Below are 13,757 nucleotides of genomic sequence, written 5' to 3'. Positions count from 1 at the left end.
ACTTTAGGAATATGAAATAATCTTCAGTAATAAGAGCATGCAATGGCTCTGGACCATTTAAGCTTTTTAAAAAAAATATTCATTTTTGAGAGAGGGAGTGCAAGTGGGGGAGGAGCCAAGAGAGGGAGAGGGGGACAGAGGAGCCGAAGCAGGCTATGCACTGACAGCAGCAAGCCTGATGCAGGGCTCGAACTCACGAGCCATGAGATCATGACCTGAGCCAAATCTGCATGCTCAACCACCTGAGCCACCCAGGTGCCCCAACCATTTAAAATTTTATATCATTAGGGGGCCCCTGGGTGGCTCAGTCGGTTAAGCCTCCCACCGTGGCTCAGGTCATGATCTCACCATTCCCAGGTTCAAGCCCCGTGTTGGGCTCTGTGCTGTCAGCTCGGGGCCTGGAGCCTACTTCGGATTCTGTCTCTCCCTCTCTGTCTCTGCCCCGCCTCCACTCGTGCTCTGTCTCTCTCTCTCTCTCCCTCGAAAATAAATGAACATTAAAAAAAATTTTAATTTTGTATCAGTAGGAGTAAGATTTCTAGAGAATGAAGTCCCCTGAACTTTGCTTTTCATTGTTACATTAAAACTGGATCTCTTTTGTATTTATTAGACACATAAGACATGATTCCTTTCTCAAGGAACTTTTAATTATGCTTGGAAGAAAGAAATCAGCCTCTTTTTATACCTCTCTTACATGATATGGTAGCCTTCACAAGAACTAATTCGACATAGTGTTTTTTTGTGAATCAAAAGAAGATTAGTAAGTACTTACTACATTAGGTATTATTAAAATAAAACAACCTTTAAGTAAAAGACTACCTCTGCAAAAGATTCTAAGCTCCTCTCTCTTCCCGCTCAGTCACAGAGTCAGTATGAGCTGCTAGCGATCAACTATTTGTCCTTCAAATCAGTGCCTTTCTCTTTATCTTTTAGGAGGAGTAATGTCCCAAGGGGCAATTCATAGCACACAGAGATTTTCAACCTAAGCTAGAGCCACAACAATAAGTATGTTGGCTATAGACTATAGAGATACCATAAGCCTCTCAAAGGACATTTTATTTTACCAAAATGCGTGGCAGTCTAAGATAACACCAGTATGGTGTTATGCTTTGGGACTGGACCACTGTGGTAAGAAACTGGGTCTTACCAACACCACCTGTGTATTATATATACACCCTTGGGAAATTCCATCTGCTTGGACTTCAAGTTTCCTTTCTTAAAAAAAAAAAAAAAAAAAAACCCAAAAAACAAAAAACAAACCAAGAAAAAATGAATTTTTTGACATTTCCTACCTCTCTGAGAACATAATCACTTCCCAAACTCACAAGGATTTGCCAGAATTAAATAAGAGTAAATGAAGAAAATAAATAAAAAGGCTTATCACAGCACTTAGAGACACAGTAGGCGTTCAATTAGTTGCCTTGAATTAATATGTTTAATTCTTGCAAAGCATTTGAACCCTCTAAAGAAAGGAACTATAAGAATTAAAATCATCATAATTTTCACAAAAGTATAGTTTATAATGTCTAATATAGCATACCAGTGGAAAGGAATTTAAACAAAACCTCAGGGGAGAGATTATGATATAACAGGTACCACAAACACAGCTACATAAACATCGTAATGGTGGAATCATCCAATTGGAAAGGACCTTTGAGGGCATCCAGCCCAATCCCCGAACTGAGCCACGAATGCCTCAACAAGTTCTGTGACAGGTGTCCACCACCTTCTGCCTGGACACAGGGAGTATTCGTTGTACCAGAGAAGAGACGTTGTAGTTCTTCATTCTCACACACCCTATTTACATGCACATGCAAAAGAGCCAGGGAATGATAAATCTGTCCCATTTACTCATTCTTTAATTTCCAGAGAAGCAATGACCATCAACTATACAGAACATTAGAAACTAAAATCTCTGATCCCTGGAATTCAAGCTCTATTTTTTCACAAATGAACAATCATGAATCACGCTCAAGATACTGGGCAAAAACCATTTCCCCCACGAATCTGCCAAATCATTTACATGCTAGACCTTAAAAAAAAAAAATCCTATATTCTCCTTATTTGACATGGTTCCAAGACGCTTTCTGTTACCTGCTCCAAATCACACTTGACCTCCCTTTCCTAAGCTTTCTTGGCAGAAATTAAATAAAAGCAAGGCTACGGTGAACAGTATTCACATGGGATGGTATTTATCTTTCAGTGCCTCTGAAAAAGCATAATAAAATAGCAAATCAGGACTTGATGTATTAGCTTTATACAACTGGATTTATTTTAAAGAAACAAATGTTGTACATTTGAATATCCTTAAGAGACCACCCCCTTAAGAGTAGACTTTAATCATTAACATAGGACTCATTAACATATGGGTTCATCCTGAAGTTTTAATCCATGGCCATTTTTCTCCTTGCTCCTTGCTCATAATTCTACACACTTGTGTCTACCATGGTAAGCAGGGCTATTCAGTAGAACTCATTTGAGTTCAACTGAGTAGAACTCAATTTGAGTACAGTTTGAAAAGCTCGCCATTATTAATATCTCATATTTCCTGTAGCATACGTACGGTTTCATTTGGAAGTCCCTGGGCCCAATACAGGGGAAGAGGGAAGCCTCTGGTTGAACCTAGAGTGACTATCTTGTGAGTCTTGCACTTAATGTTTATTCCCCTGTAGATTCCATAATCTCCAGCATGGTCACCAGTAAGAAGAAACAGAATTGCCCCTCTACAAACGACCAATTAGATAAAGTGCATTTCAAGCATCCTTCAAATCTGCTCTAAATATGCCTTCCTCCCCTTCACTGTGTCTATACCTCTTGTACTTCCAAGCATCTGACTCCTTCCACCTCCATCCCCGGCATATACCCACACACCCTTCACTATAAGCTCAGTTTTATCAAACTAAGGTGAAATAAACTCCCTACGCCTACACCGATGATTATGATATCAATAATAATTATTAATGCTCCTTCCCTTTTCATTGCCATTCCAGGTCCCAAAACTTGTTCCTTGTCCACAAACAGTATGTGACACCCAGGTGGTTATTACCTCTCTCTCCCTGAGGGCCCCAGAGCAGACTTCTAATGATTGCTCTTCGTTGCTAAACCGTGTTTGTTTTCTTTATAAAGTCCTCATCTTTATGAGGGGATTGAGAATTTCAATCACTTCTGCTTCCATTAAATCCTAGAAATAGAATCTAGTAGTAAACATTTCACATGTAAGTCTTCAAAGCTACTGCTTTTCTTTGCGGTAGCCATTTTATTATGGCAAAATGATTTGGAACTCATTGGAGATAAATTCCATACTAAATTAGCAACTATCACAAAGGATGAAGATTTGTCAGTCTTCTCTAACTCACGTGAGCTGGAGACATGGTAACGTACTCTGTGCTATGTCACATGTTTGTTCCTTTGATTTGGAAAGAGTCTATACCAAATATTTTATCTAAAAATCAAACTCTCATTTCTCAACTCATTTTTATCACTCCAAATTCATGTGTTTAGGTTTCAAAGTATCCCATAAGCGTTAGAAAGAAAATGAAGAGTCCTTTTCACATGTAACATTCGTGTTCTATCAGGCATTGAAATACAGCAATTTAATAATGGTCTCGGGAAACCTTGAGGAGTCGTCCAGCACTGGACAGAAGATCAGGCTGGATGACCCCTAAGGTCCTTTCTAAAGTTCAGGCTTTATGATTCTGTGAGAAGTTGGCCATGTGGTATAAAAGAACAAACTGATTACCTCAAGTGTACCTCGGTTACAGAGTATTCTTGACTGTATAATTCAGATAAACCCCATAGTAAATATGCCATTGAGCCATTTTCCAACTATGTTAATACTGAACTTGTTTTCCATAGCTTTCTGCAAGACAATGGAATATACCGTAACAGCTCTTTCATATTTGAATACAAAATGATTTTAAAATGGCAACAAGAAGAAAATTCAAAGTCCAGAGAACGATTTGAAAATATTGCAGAATATGGTGGAAACACCTACGCTTTCTTAAAATATAAAAATGAAATGCAGGCTACAAAAAAATTGACTGCTATCTAACATAGGACTTGAGTACGGTTACTAACACCAGGGCAGGGAAAACTAAGTATCTCGTGGCTTGATTTAATGCTTGGAGAAGCAGTTATTGTTTTCAAATCAGATACCTTTTGATCCTTTAATTTGGTATTTAAAAATTCATATATCCAGCTTGGGCAATAATAAGATAAAATTACATGGTTGCAATATTATTGAGGGGGAAAAAAATCAGTGTTTGTTATATGTGTTAATTACATATTATGTTTAATGAATGATATTTTAATTGAAATAAACATAAATGCACAAACCTCTCATTTACTAGATTGGACTTACTTCGAGTTTTAGAAATGAGATCATGTTTGCAAAAAAAAAAAAACGAAAGTGGTTGTGGTTCTTTCCCAAATGATCTTTACTAGACTGTTCATTTCTTTTACCCTGGTATTAATTTCAGCATTTCTTTTTCTTTTAGGACGTGATTCCCAGTCACCAGACTCAGGTACAGAAAAGCTATTCTGAATGACCATTACATTTGTTGTGAGTTTTTTTTTAACATATATGTAGTCACATTGTTGACCTCACAGTAAACTTCAATTGCATATACACTTATGTCTATGAAACTAAATTTAATTTCTAGAAAGAAATTAAATTCTATTTTGGAAATAAAAATAAATTTTACCAAAAAAAATGTTAAAAGTGAATGTAGATATTTTTGTATCCAATTTGTCTTCCCTTAATAAAAGCTTGGAGCTCTTACAATGATCGAAATCAAGAGACACTGAACGGCGATGCTACATATTCCTCTCTTGCAGCAAAAGGTTTTAGAAGCGTTCGACCAAACTTACAAGACAAAAAGTCACCAACTCAGGTAATCTTGCACGGCCTTGTTTACTGTGTTATTTTAAACATGGTTAAAAATATGCTTTAGAGTCCAGCAACATGTGCATATTTAGATGCATCTTTTATCTTTAATGTGTTTTTGCTTTTGGATCTGTATTCCTTGCCAAACTTGAATTCACAACTTAGAAGACAAGTTTTAAGCTCAAAACGGGCTTTGTGGGGCTTTTTTTCTGACTCAGTTCATAAAAGTACGATCACTTTCTACATAATGTTTATGATATTTCCTTAAATTCATAAAAAGCTGTCAGCCGATGCTTTGGTTTCGAAGTTATGCGGTCGGCCACACGTTTATTCAGTAAATAGGAGTTATGCAACTGTTCATTACATTAACTGAAAGAACCCTGTGTGGGAGATCTTAGTAAAATTGTGCCCCAAATCTTAAAAGTGTTACCGAAACAGTGTGAATAAATACAGGGTACCTATACCTCAAAGTCTAAAATTATGCATATATCCCAAGGTCTAAAAAATTTGCCAAGAGAACACATGCTCATTTTTAACATAATTTTCGAGAATATAGATGGAGTCAAACTTCATAATGTATTCTCCATACAAACCGTTTTCTCCCAGAGGGCAACTATCGATAATAAATTACAAGGCATCCTAAATGGAACAAAAAGGATCGTTTAATCTAGCCAACAAAATGTGTAGAATAATAAGGAGAAATGACATTGTTTTACTTTCTTTAAGGGTAAGGTTGACGCTGGTTTCTTTAATGACTAACTTTGACTTTCTCTCTGTTTTTCCTTCAACATTATTTCTCTCTCCGGATGCTTCTGGCAATCCAGGCACCCTTCCCACCGCCCAGAAAAGAGAGCTTTTGTAGTTCCTTGATAACCAGCCACACACAGGGTGACATTTTAGATCAACTAGTAACTAACACACAAACTCCCTCCTGTACGAAGTACTTTACTAGCAGAAAACCTCTTGAAGGAACTATGTATTCCAATGATGACTCAAACCAGACAATTGTGTATTCGGAAGAATCTAACACAACTGTGTCGTATACCCAAAAAATCACTAACCCGCTACCAGCAGCTGCCAGCCCTGGTCCCCCATCAAATGCTGACACCAGCACCCCATTTCTACAAGAGGATTACACGCAGGACTCTCAAACTCGACGAATTTCTACACTGAAACTAATCCATAACCAGGATCTAGGAAGTAGTGTCCACTTTAATACTCCACGGTTGTCCCAACCTGTTGAGGTACCACCGTGGCTCAAAAGGCCTTGCTCACCACCCCCTAACCCAGTGCCTGGGATATACACAGCATCTCTTTCCATTCAGATAACTCCTGTTTCAGGACACGATCCTGAAAGCCACAAACAGCTACCTGAGCTTTCTGCAGAGACCACAAAGATACCTCTTCAGCAAGAGAGACAAAATTCTGCAGTTGCTGCGGCCTCCCAGTCCTCAGACTGCCGGGTGGTACATTACACTTTCCAATCTCTTCTTACAGGTGCTCAGTAGAGACCCTAACTCCTCTGATTTGGGCTTCTTATCTAACCAAATGCTTTGTTAGTTTCCGAGCAGGAAGGGAAAGGAGAAAGAAACCGTCTTCTTATTTCAAACCCTACTAAGTTCATCAATAGATTTCTAGGTATCTTTTAATTAAAAAAATACATATCAACCAATAGATATCAACCAATATATATTGTGTATATGTACACAATATATATATATTGTTGTATATATATATATATACAACCAACCAATATATATGTGCATATATATATAATATACATGTATATTATATATATAATTTTATATATAATTATATATTAATATATAATTATATGTATACATAATAATGTAATTATAATAATGTAATATATATAATGTAATTATAATTACATTATTATGTATACATATATAATAATATAATATATAATATATAATAATATATAATAATGTAATATATATAATATATAATGTAATATAATAATGTAATATATAATGTAATTATAATTACATTATTATGTATACATATATAATAATATAATATATAATATATAATAATATATAATAATGTAATATATATAATATATAATGTAATATAATAATGTAATATATATAATGTAATTATAATTACATTATTATGTATACATATAATTATATATTAATTATATATTAATATATATAATTATATATATAATATACACAGATTTTTAATCCAGAAATCATGTGCTAACATTTCTTCCCTCTAAGTATTGATGAATTGGTTACCACTGAATACTCTGCAAACCACCTCAGTGCTCAAAGTATTTTTAAGTTTCACAGAAATATTTTTTATGTCAGGCCTTTGAGTGCCTCGATTTACCTCAGTTACCTATATAACATAATTAGCAATTACAATTCATTTTGGCAGGGAGCATGTATTTTAATTCATGCAGCATTTACTCCTTCGTACCTCAATATTCATTTTCACTGAAACTTGATCCGTTTCTACCTCTTAAAATTTATCTCAGGACATAGAGTCGTCAGTCTTTACTATCCAGACTGTTAGGAAGTAAACCCTTATTTCCCTATATGTAAAATGCTCTCATAGTGTCATTCTACTGGCATTTGTTAATCATTTAGAAGATAAATGCTCCTCTTCTTGGTTTCTGCAACACGATATAGTGTTAAGAGCATAAGCTTTAAGGATAAACAGCAGATTTCAGTTCAACTCCATCACTGGCTATGTGATGAGGCAACCTTCTTAACTTCTCTGTCAGTCTGAGCAAAGAAATGAGAATAATAATTAATCCTTAATTCCTAGGTTATGGTAGGACTAGGGAGAGAGTGGAAGAAAACTACTCAGCACAGAGCAAGCGCTACATACGAGGTGGCCATTAATAAAGATAAAATACAGCTACAGCAGTAGTGGGAGTATTGGAAATGCTAATACCCAAGTAAATAATCTCTATAACACGATTTCCTGCAGCTGCACTATTAAAGATCATCCAAAACATATCCTTGAAGAGATATATTTTTAAACTTTGTAGAAAATCAGACATCTGATTGACACCACATCCCTTTTCCCACCTGTACAGCAGAAACCTTAAGCTTACATGATTAAAAAGACAAAGGAGGGGGGGCGCCTGGGTGGCTCAGTCGGTTAAGCGTCTGACTTCGGCTCGGGTCATGATCTCGAGGTCTGCGAGTTCGAGCCCCGCGTCGGGCTCTGTGCTGACGGCTCAGAGCCTGGAGCCTGTTTCAGATTCTGTGTCTCCCTCTGTCTCTGACCCTCCCCCGTTCATGCTCTGTCTCTCTCTGTCTCAAAAATAAATATTGAAAAAAAAAAAAAAAAGAAAGACAAACGGGTACTTTCATACCTCTGCTAAAAAGATCTCCTTCATCAGCTGATTGTGATATGCAAAATTAATTCATTAGCGAAATTTCTTTGAATTAAGGTAATATCTTTTGAAAGCCCCTATGAAATATGATAATAATTATAATAGCAACTAAAAATACTAGGAGTTTATTATATGCAGGGAAACTGAAGTTCGATAACTTTCTTTTTCCACGGTTTTGCCACTATCCATGCCGACCAGAGATAGTTGGTTTCATTACATAATCCCCAGAGAATCAGCATGAAACACAAATTAAGCTGTTGAGAACCTGTCACTGTTATTCATCGAACAATTATTTACCGGGTATCTACTATGTGTCAAGTCTGTTGTAGTCACAGAGCTGTATTTGAAACTATTGAGAATTAAAATCTTGCCAGAGAGAGGCAAAACGTAATAAAAAAAAAAACTTAGATTATATACATCAGAAGGAGATTCTGTAAATAACTAAGCAATACTAAGCAGGGATCCGGGGAGCAGAGTCCACGTTATTTGGGGTAGTCAAAGGATCCTCATTGAGAAGACCGAACAGCTTTGAAGGGGGACGACTATTCCTGTCAGAGAGAGCATCGTGTAAAGGCTTTAAAACTGAAGCATGCTGGGGCTGCTCGAGGACCAGCAGGGAAGCCAGTGGAAAGGAGAGGGAGAAAGGCAGGCACAGAGGAGGCAGAGGGGACGTCAGAGGTGACAGTGGCCAGATGACAGCAGTCCCTGCCAACACTGCAAGGATTTCAACTTTTACTCTCAATAAAAATGGGAGCCATTGGGAAATTTCAAGGCTACCGCAATGGTCATTTAACTCGCGGTCTAACTGAATCATTCTGGTAGCTCAGGGGAGAACAAACGACGCTAGGGCCAAAGGAGACCAGGCAGCCAGCTAGGTGGCTTTTGCAACCATTTACGTGAGAAATGATGGTGCTCAAGGCAGGGTAGAAGCAGCAGAGGTGAGGAGAAATCAGATTCTGGATGTATTGTGAAAATAGAGAAAACAGGACTGCCTGCCAGACTGCATGGGGGACGTGAGGGAGAGAGAAGAGTGAAGGCTGACGCCAAGGTCTTGAATCTTTGCACCGGAGGAGGATGGAATTTGCCAGCCTTTGCCCACACAGACTGGATAACTTCGGGTAGAGCAGGTCTGGGGGAGAGTCAGAGGTTCCACTGGGATATGGTAAGTTTGAGGTGTCTATGAGATATCCACCTGCAGGGGTGGAGAAAGCGGCCCAATATAGGAGCCTGGCATTTGTTTTCCACAACACATTTTTTTAGGAGTGGATTAAAGTTTATTTCATCTGACCTGCAGTGTGTTCCACGATGAGAGTGTATTGCCCTTTATAGCATTTTGTCAAAAGGTGGCATGACATTATTGCACTTTGGGCTTGCTTTTATTGATTGATTGATTGATTGATTGATTGTAGTAAGAATATTTAACATGAGATCTACCCTTTTAACAGATTTTAAAGCCTATCGTTAACTATAGCCACAATGTTGCAGGGCAGATCTTCAGAACGTATTCATGTGGCATAACTGAAACATTATACCTGTTGAACAGCAACCCACGTCCCTCCCAACCCCCCCGCCCCTGCCCCTGGCAACCGATTTCCTGTTCTCTGCTTCTCTGAGTTTGACTGTCTTAAATACCTCATGTAAGCGGGATCGTGCAAGATTTGTCTTTCTGTGACTGGCTTATTTCACCGAGCATAATGTCCTCAAGGTTCATCTGTGCCTCACGTGACAGGATTTCTTTCTTTCTTAAGACTGAATAGCATTCCATTGTATGTACATATCACACTTTCTTTACTCCATTCTTCCACTGATCCATATTTAGGCTGTTTCCCCATCTTGCCTATTGTGAAAAATGGGCATTGTTAAGTCTCATTTTCCACCTAATGGCCTCTCACAATGGTGACCTTTGCATTTTAAATACTTACACTCCACTCCAAGTTCTGGTGAGAAGTCTCATCAAATACTGAGAGCTGTAGGCTACACTCTATGAATCAGCCCAATATAGGCTCCATTATAAAGAATTAGCCTCCCAAGAAATTACCAGACCCAAGAAACAAAAATTCTCTACACTGAGAAGTGAAAAGGAAACTTCAGTGTTCTACGAGTTCCGTTTACTTTTTTTTTTTTTTTTTTTTTTTTTTTTTTTTTTTTTTGCTGTTTTTGTTAAAGTCTGTCCGTTGGTTTAAGAAGAAAACATGGGGCGCCTGGGTGGCGCAGTCGGTTAAGCGTCCGACTTCAGCCAGGTCACGATCTCGCGGTCCGTGAGTTCGAGCCCCACGTCAGGCTCTGGGCTGATGGCTCAGAGCCTGGAGCCTGTTTCCGATTCTGTGTCTCCCTCTCTCTCTGCCCCTCCCCCGTTCATGCTCTGTCTCTCTCTGTCCCAAAAATAAATAAACGTTGAAAAAAAAAAAAAAGAAGAAGAAGAAAACAGCAACCTACTTTTAGGAATTTCTATTCTCTCCATATTTGATAATTGAACATATTGTTTGATTTTCTTACTAATTTATAAATAGAACCAAAATGAGGTGTGTTACCCGACTATCGCTGTGGGAACAGATACCCTGTTGCTAAAAAAGTCACATTGTTCTTCAGTGTCAGATAAGCGGAGGTCTAAGCCAGAAGCTTTGAAAAGACAGCAAAAGCGACACCCTAAATATTTTCCCTGGCATTTGTGAATGCTGTTCCCGTTGCTTCAGGAGGATGATCTCGACCCTTCTATTATGAAATAACCTAATCAATCATTTGTCAGAGCCTACTTTCACAGCTGTGGCTGCACATATGTTAGAGACTCAGAGGAGAATCTATCTCGCTGTCATGCAGAGGAAGGAGCAAAGTCATCTCTGTTGCTCCATGCAATCAAGATGTCTAAGTTAAGGAAGGCAGAATAATGAATACATGTCAGCAGCGCAGAATGGTAAGAAAGGTTTAGAATACAAAGTATGCTTTCTGGGCCAATCCCATCAATACCGCACCGATCGCTCATGTGTTCCATTAGGACGGCCAGCCAACATCCCATATTCTTCTCTGTGAGTCTGTTATGCTATCAGCTGATGGCAGTTTTCATATTAATGTTCTCCTTACCCTACTCTTTGCTTTGGGCAAAGCATGCCTGTGCTTTCCAGGCATTTCATTTTTTTTTTTTTGTACTAAATGCTTCTTTTGGTACTATACTAAGGACTTTACGTACATTTCCACACTTAATTTTCACCAGCTTTAGGAGATGGGTTTTACTAATGTCCACATTTTACACATGAGGAAACGGAGGCCAAGGGAGACTAAATGACCTGCCCACGTCTGTCTGACTCCAGATCCACAGCTCTAGCAGTAGCTTCCACTGCCTCTATTTTCTGAGATAACCTGACTCCTGAACCCCATCTTCTGGCAACATTCTTAAAATATGACACCTTCCTGGATTCAAAATCATATTCTCCATCAGAGTACCACAGAGGACAGTGGAAATATTCACTCCCCTGATCAGATACCACACTGTGTGTCCGAATCTGGGTGACGATTTTGGATCACTTGCACCCACAGGTAGGGACTATAATGCTTTTAGGATCTCTGGTAAAAGGGTCCTCCTTATGAGACTATGGGGCAATCTTGCATCACTGAAATGCCAGTGTACAGCCAGGCCTTCAGGGAACAGGGGAATGACCAGTTAGCTACTCTTTCCCCATCTTAGATGCCACCTAGTTCCTTCTGTCCTCTGTGGGTCAGCCTCGTTCTCTCTTAGCTTCTATCCTCTCATTGCTTCAAGTTGTCTGTGGATTCCTATGACATTGTCTGGTGCTAGTTATGCATGAACTTGTGTCTGGGGTTGTGGGGAACACTACTGCCTGACTGGGGCATTCAGTGTCATATAATTCAAATTCCCCGGCAGGAGGAAGTGCCTAATTGGCCCAGTTCAGTTCAGTTATTCTCCTGAACAATCAGCTGTGGCCAGAGAAATGGAATCGCCTAATACAAACATGGCTGCCAGGTACTTCCTCCCCAGCATCCTCAGGAGGGGCAGAGAGAGGAGGTTGATTATTACAGAAGCAGGAAGGGGGGGCGGGGGGGGGGAGGTAAAGATTGACTTTTATTTTTCCTAAAAATTCTTAAATTGTTTATTTAAAAATTATGGAAATTCAAAGTCTTAACAATGAGATGGATAGTTATATTATAAAACTCCGTTATAAGTACCCATCGGCAATTTCCATTATTTGGTCATCCATTTTCAATGGTCAACTCCAGTTATCCTGGTAGTGTTTTAAAATCAACATAAGACACCATTCCCTTAAGTTAGTAGAAATTTTAGTACCTTTATCCAACGAGTGAAGAGAAAAAAAATAATGAAAGAACCATTATGACACCCAATAAAATATAAATGATTTCTCAATATAAGGGGATTGATTCTTACGTAATTCCCTCCTAGATTTTTTTATTCAAGTAAATTACTGTCTACTCTATGGAAAAATAGAGAATAAAACCAGTCAAATCCCTTGCCTGATATTTCTCAAGTATTCTGTATGCTCCTCGGGAAAGGAGACCTACAAGGTTAAGGTGCCAGACCACAGTAGCATGTCAAGCTAACTGGAGCCCAAGACAGAAATAAAAATATGTGCCCGTATATATATGTTGTTATGTATTGTTAATTTTTTCTAGGACATTGAAGTCATTTTTAAAATATTGGAAAGTTTAAAAAGTAGGTGCATTAAAACCAACATTACGTTTCAATATTTTATTTACACAAACAGAATTTATTATAATCTTACTTCCTCTTAATTGAAAATTGTCTTCTTTGTGATCATTGTTAGTCAAGGGGAAATTGTCTAACACAGCTATTCTCTCCACTGAGAATGAGTTCAGGAAAAAGAAGATTTGGGAAATTTTACTGATGGGTTTGCTTTCACTAAAAAAATCCAGGATACAATTTTTTCCTTTTTCCTTGGTCTTCAGTGTGACTTGTCATGTTATTTAAATTTTTGGCATTTGGTTCTGTATGGATTTTGGGGGGGACATTGATTTTGATTTTTTTTCTAAGATTGCATGAAAATAATATTTGTCTCAATTACTGAATTTTTTTTAATTTTTTTAATGTTTATTTATTTTTGAGACAGAGAGAGACAGAGCATGAACAGGGGAGGGGCAGAGAGAGAGGGAGACACAGAATCTGAAATGGGTTCCAGGCTCTGAGCTGTCAGCACAGAGCCCGACGCGGGGCTCGAACTCACGGACCGTGAGATCGTGACCTGAGCTGAAGTCGGACGCTTAACCGACTGAGCCACCCAGGCGCCCCTGAATTTTTTTTTTTTAATTTTGAGAGAGAGAGAGAGTGCATGCGCAGGGGAGGGGCAGAAAGAGAGAGAGAGAGAAAGACAGAATCCCAAGCAGGCTCCATGCTCAGTGTGGAGACTGACGCAGGGCTCGATCTCACAGTTTGTGAAATCATGACCTGAGTTGAAATCAAGAGCCAGACACTGAACTGACTGAGCCACCCAGGTTCCCCCAGGTACTGAA

The 13,757-nt window shown here is 38.5% G+C and overlaps 1 protein-coding gene and 1 long non-coding RNA gene across 51 annotated transcripts in view; one reads left to right on the top strand and one right to left on the bottom strand.

Moving 5' to 3' along the window:
• Positions 1–13,757, top strand: part of SORBS2 (sorbin and SH3 domain containing 2) — a 226,131-nt gene that overhangs the window by 131,154 nt on the left and 81,220 nt on the right. For 14 of the 50 annotated variants that reach the window (XM_045056819.1, XM_045056820.1, XM_045056805.1 and 11 more), the window contains 3 exons: positions 4,497–4,523; positions 4,837–4,892; positions 5,710–6,351. In XM_045056819.1, the coding sequence (XP_044912754.1) occupies positions 4,497–4,523; positions 4,837–4,892; positions 5,710–6,351 (725 nt within the window). Of the gene's footprint in view, positions 1–4,496; positions 4,524–4,767; positions 4,893–5,709; positions 6,383–13,757 lie in introns of all 50 variants that reach the window. The other 36 variants (XM_019830045.3, XM_045056810.1, XM_045056806.1 and 33 more) reach the window with 5 other exon arrangements.
• LOC111560096 overlaps positions 1–13,757 on the bottom strand; it is a 268,612-nt gene that overhangs the window by 197,182 nt on the left and 57,673 nt on the right. The gene's annotated exons all lie outside the window — the stretch shown is intronic.

Source organism: Felis catus, chromosome B1, assembly GCF_018350175.1.
Source record: "Felis catus isolate Fca126 chromosome B1, F.catus_Fca126_mat1.0, whole genome shotgun sequence".
Taxonomy (NCBI): domain Eukaryota; kingdom Metazoa; phylum Chordata; class Mammalia; order Carnivora; family Felidae; genus Felis; species Felis catus.
This window is presented reverse-complemented; position numbering and strand designations above follow the sequence as displayed.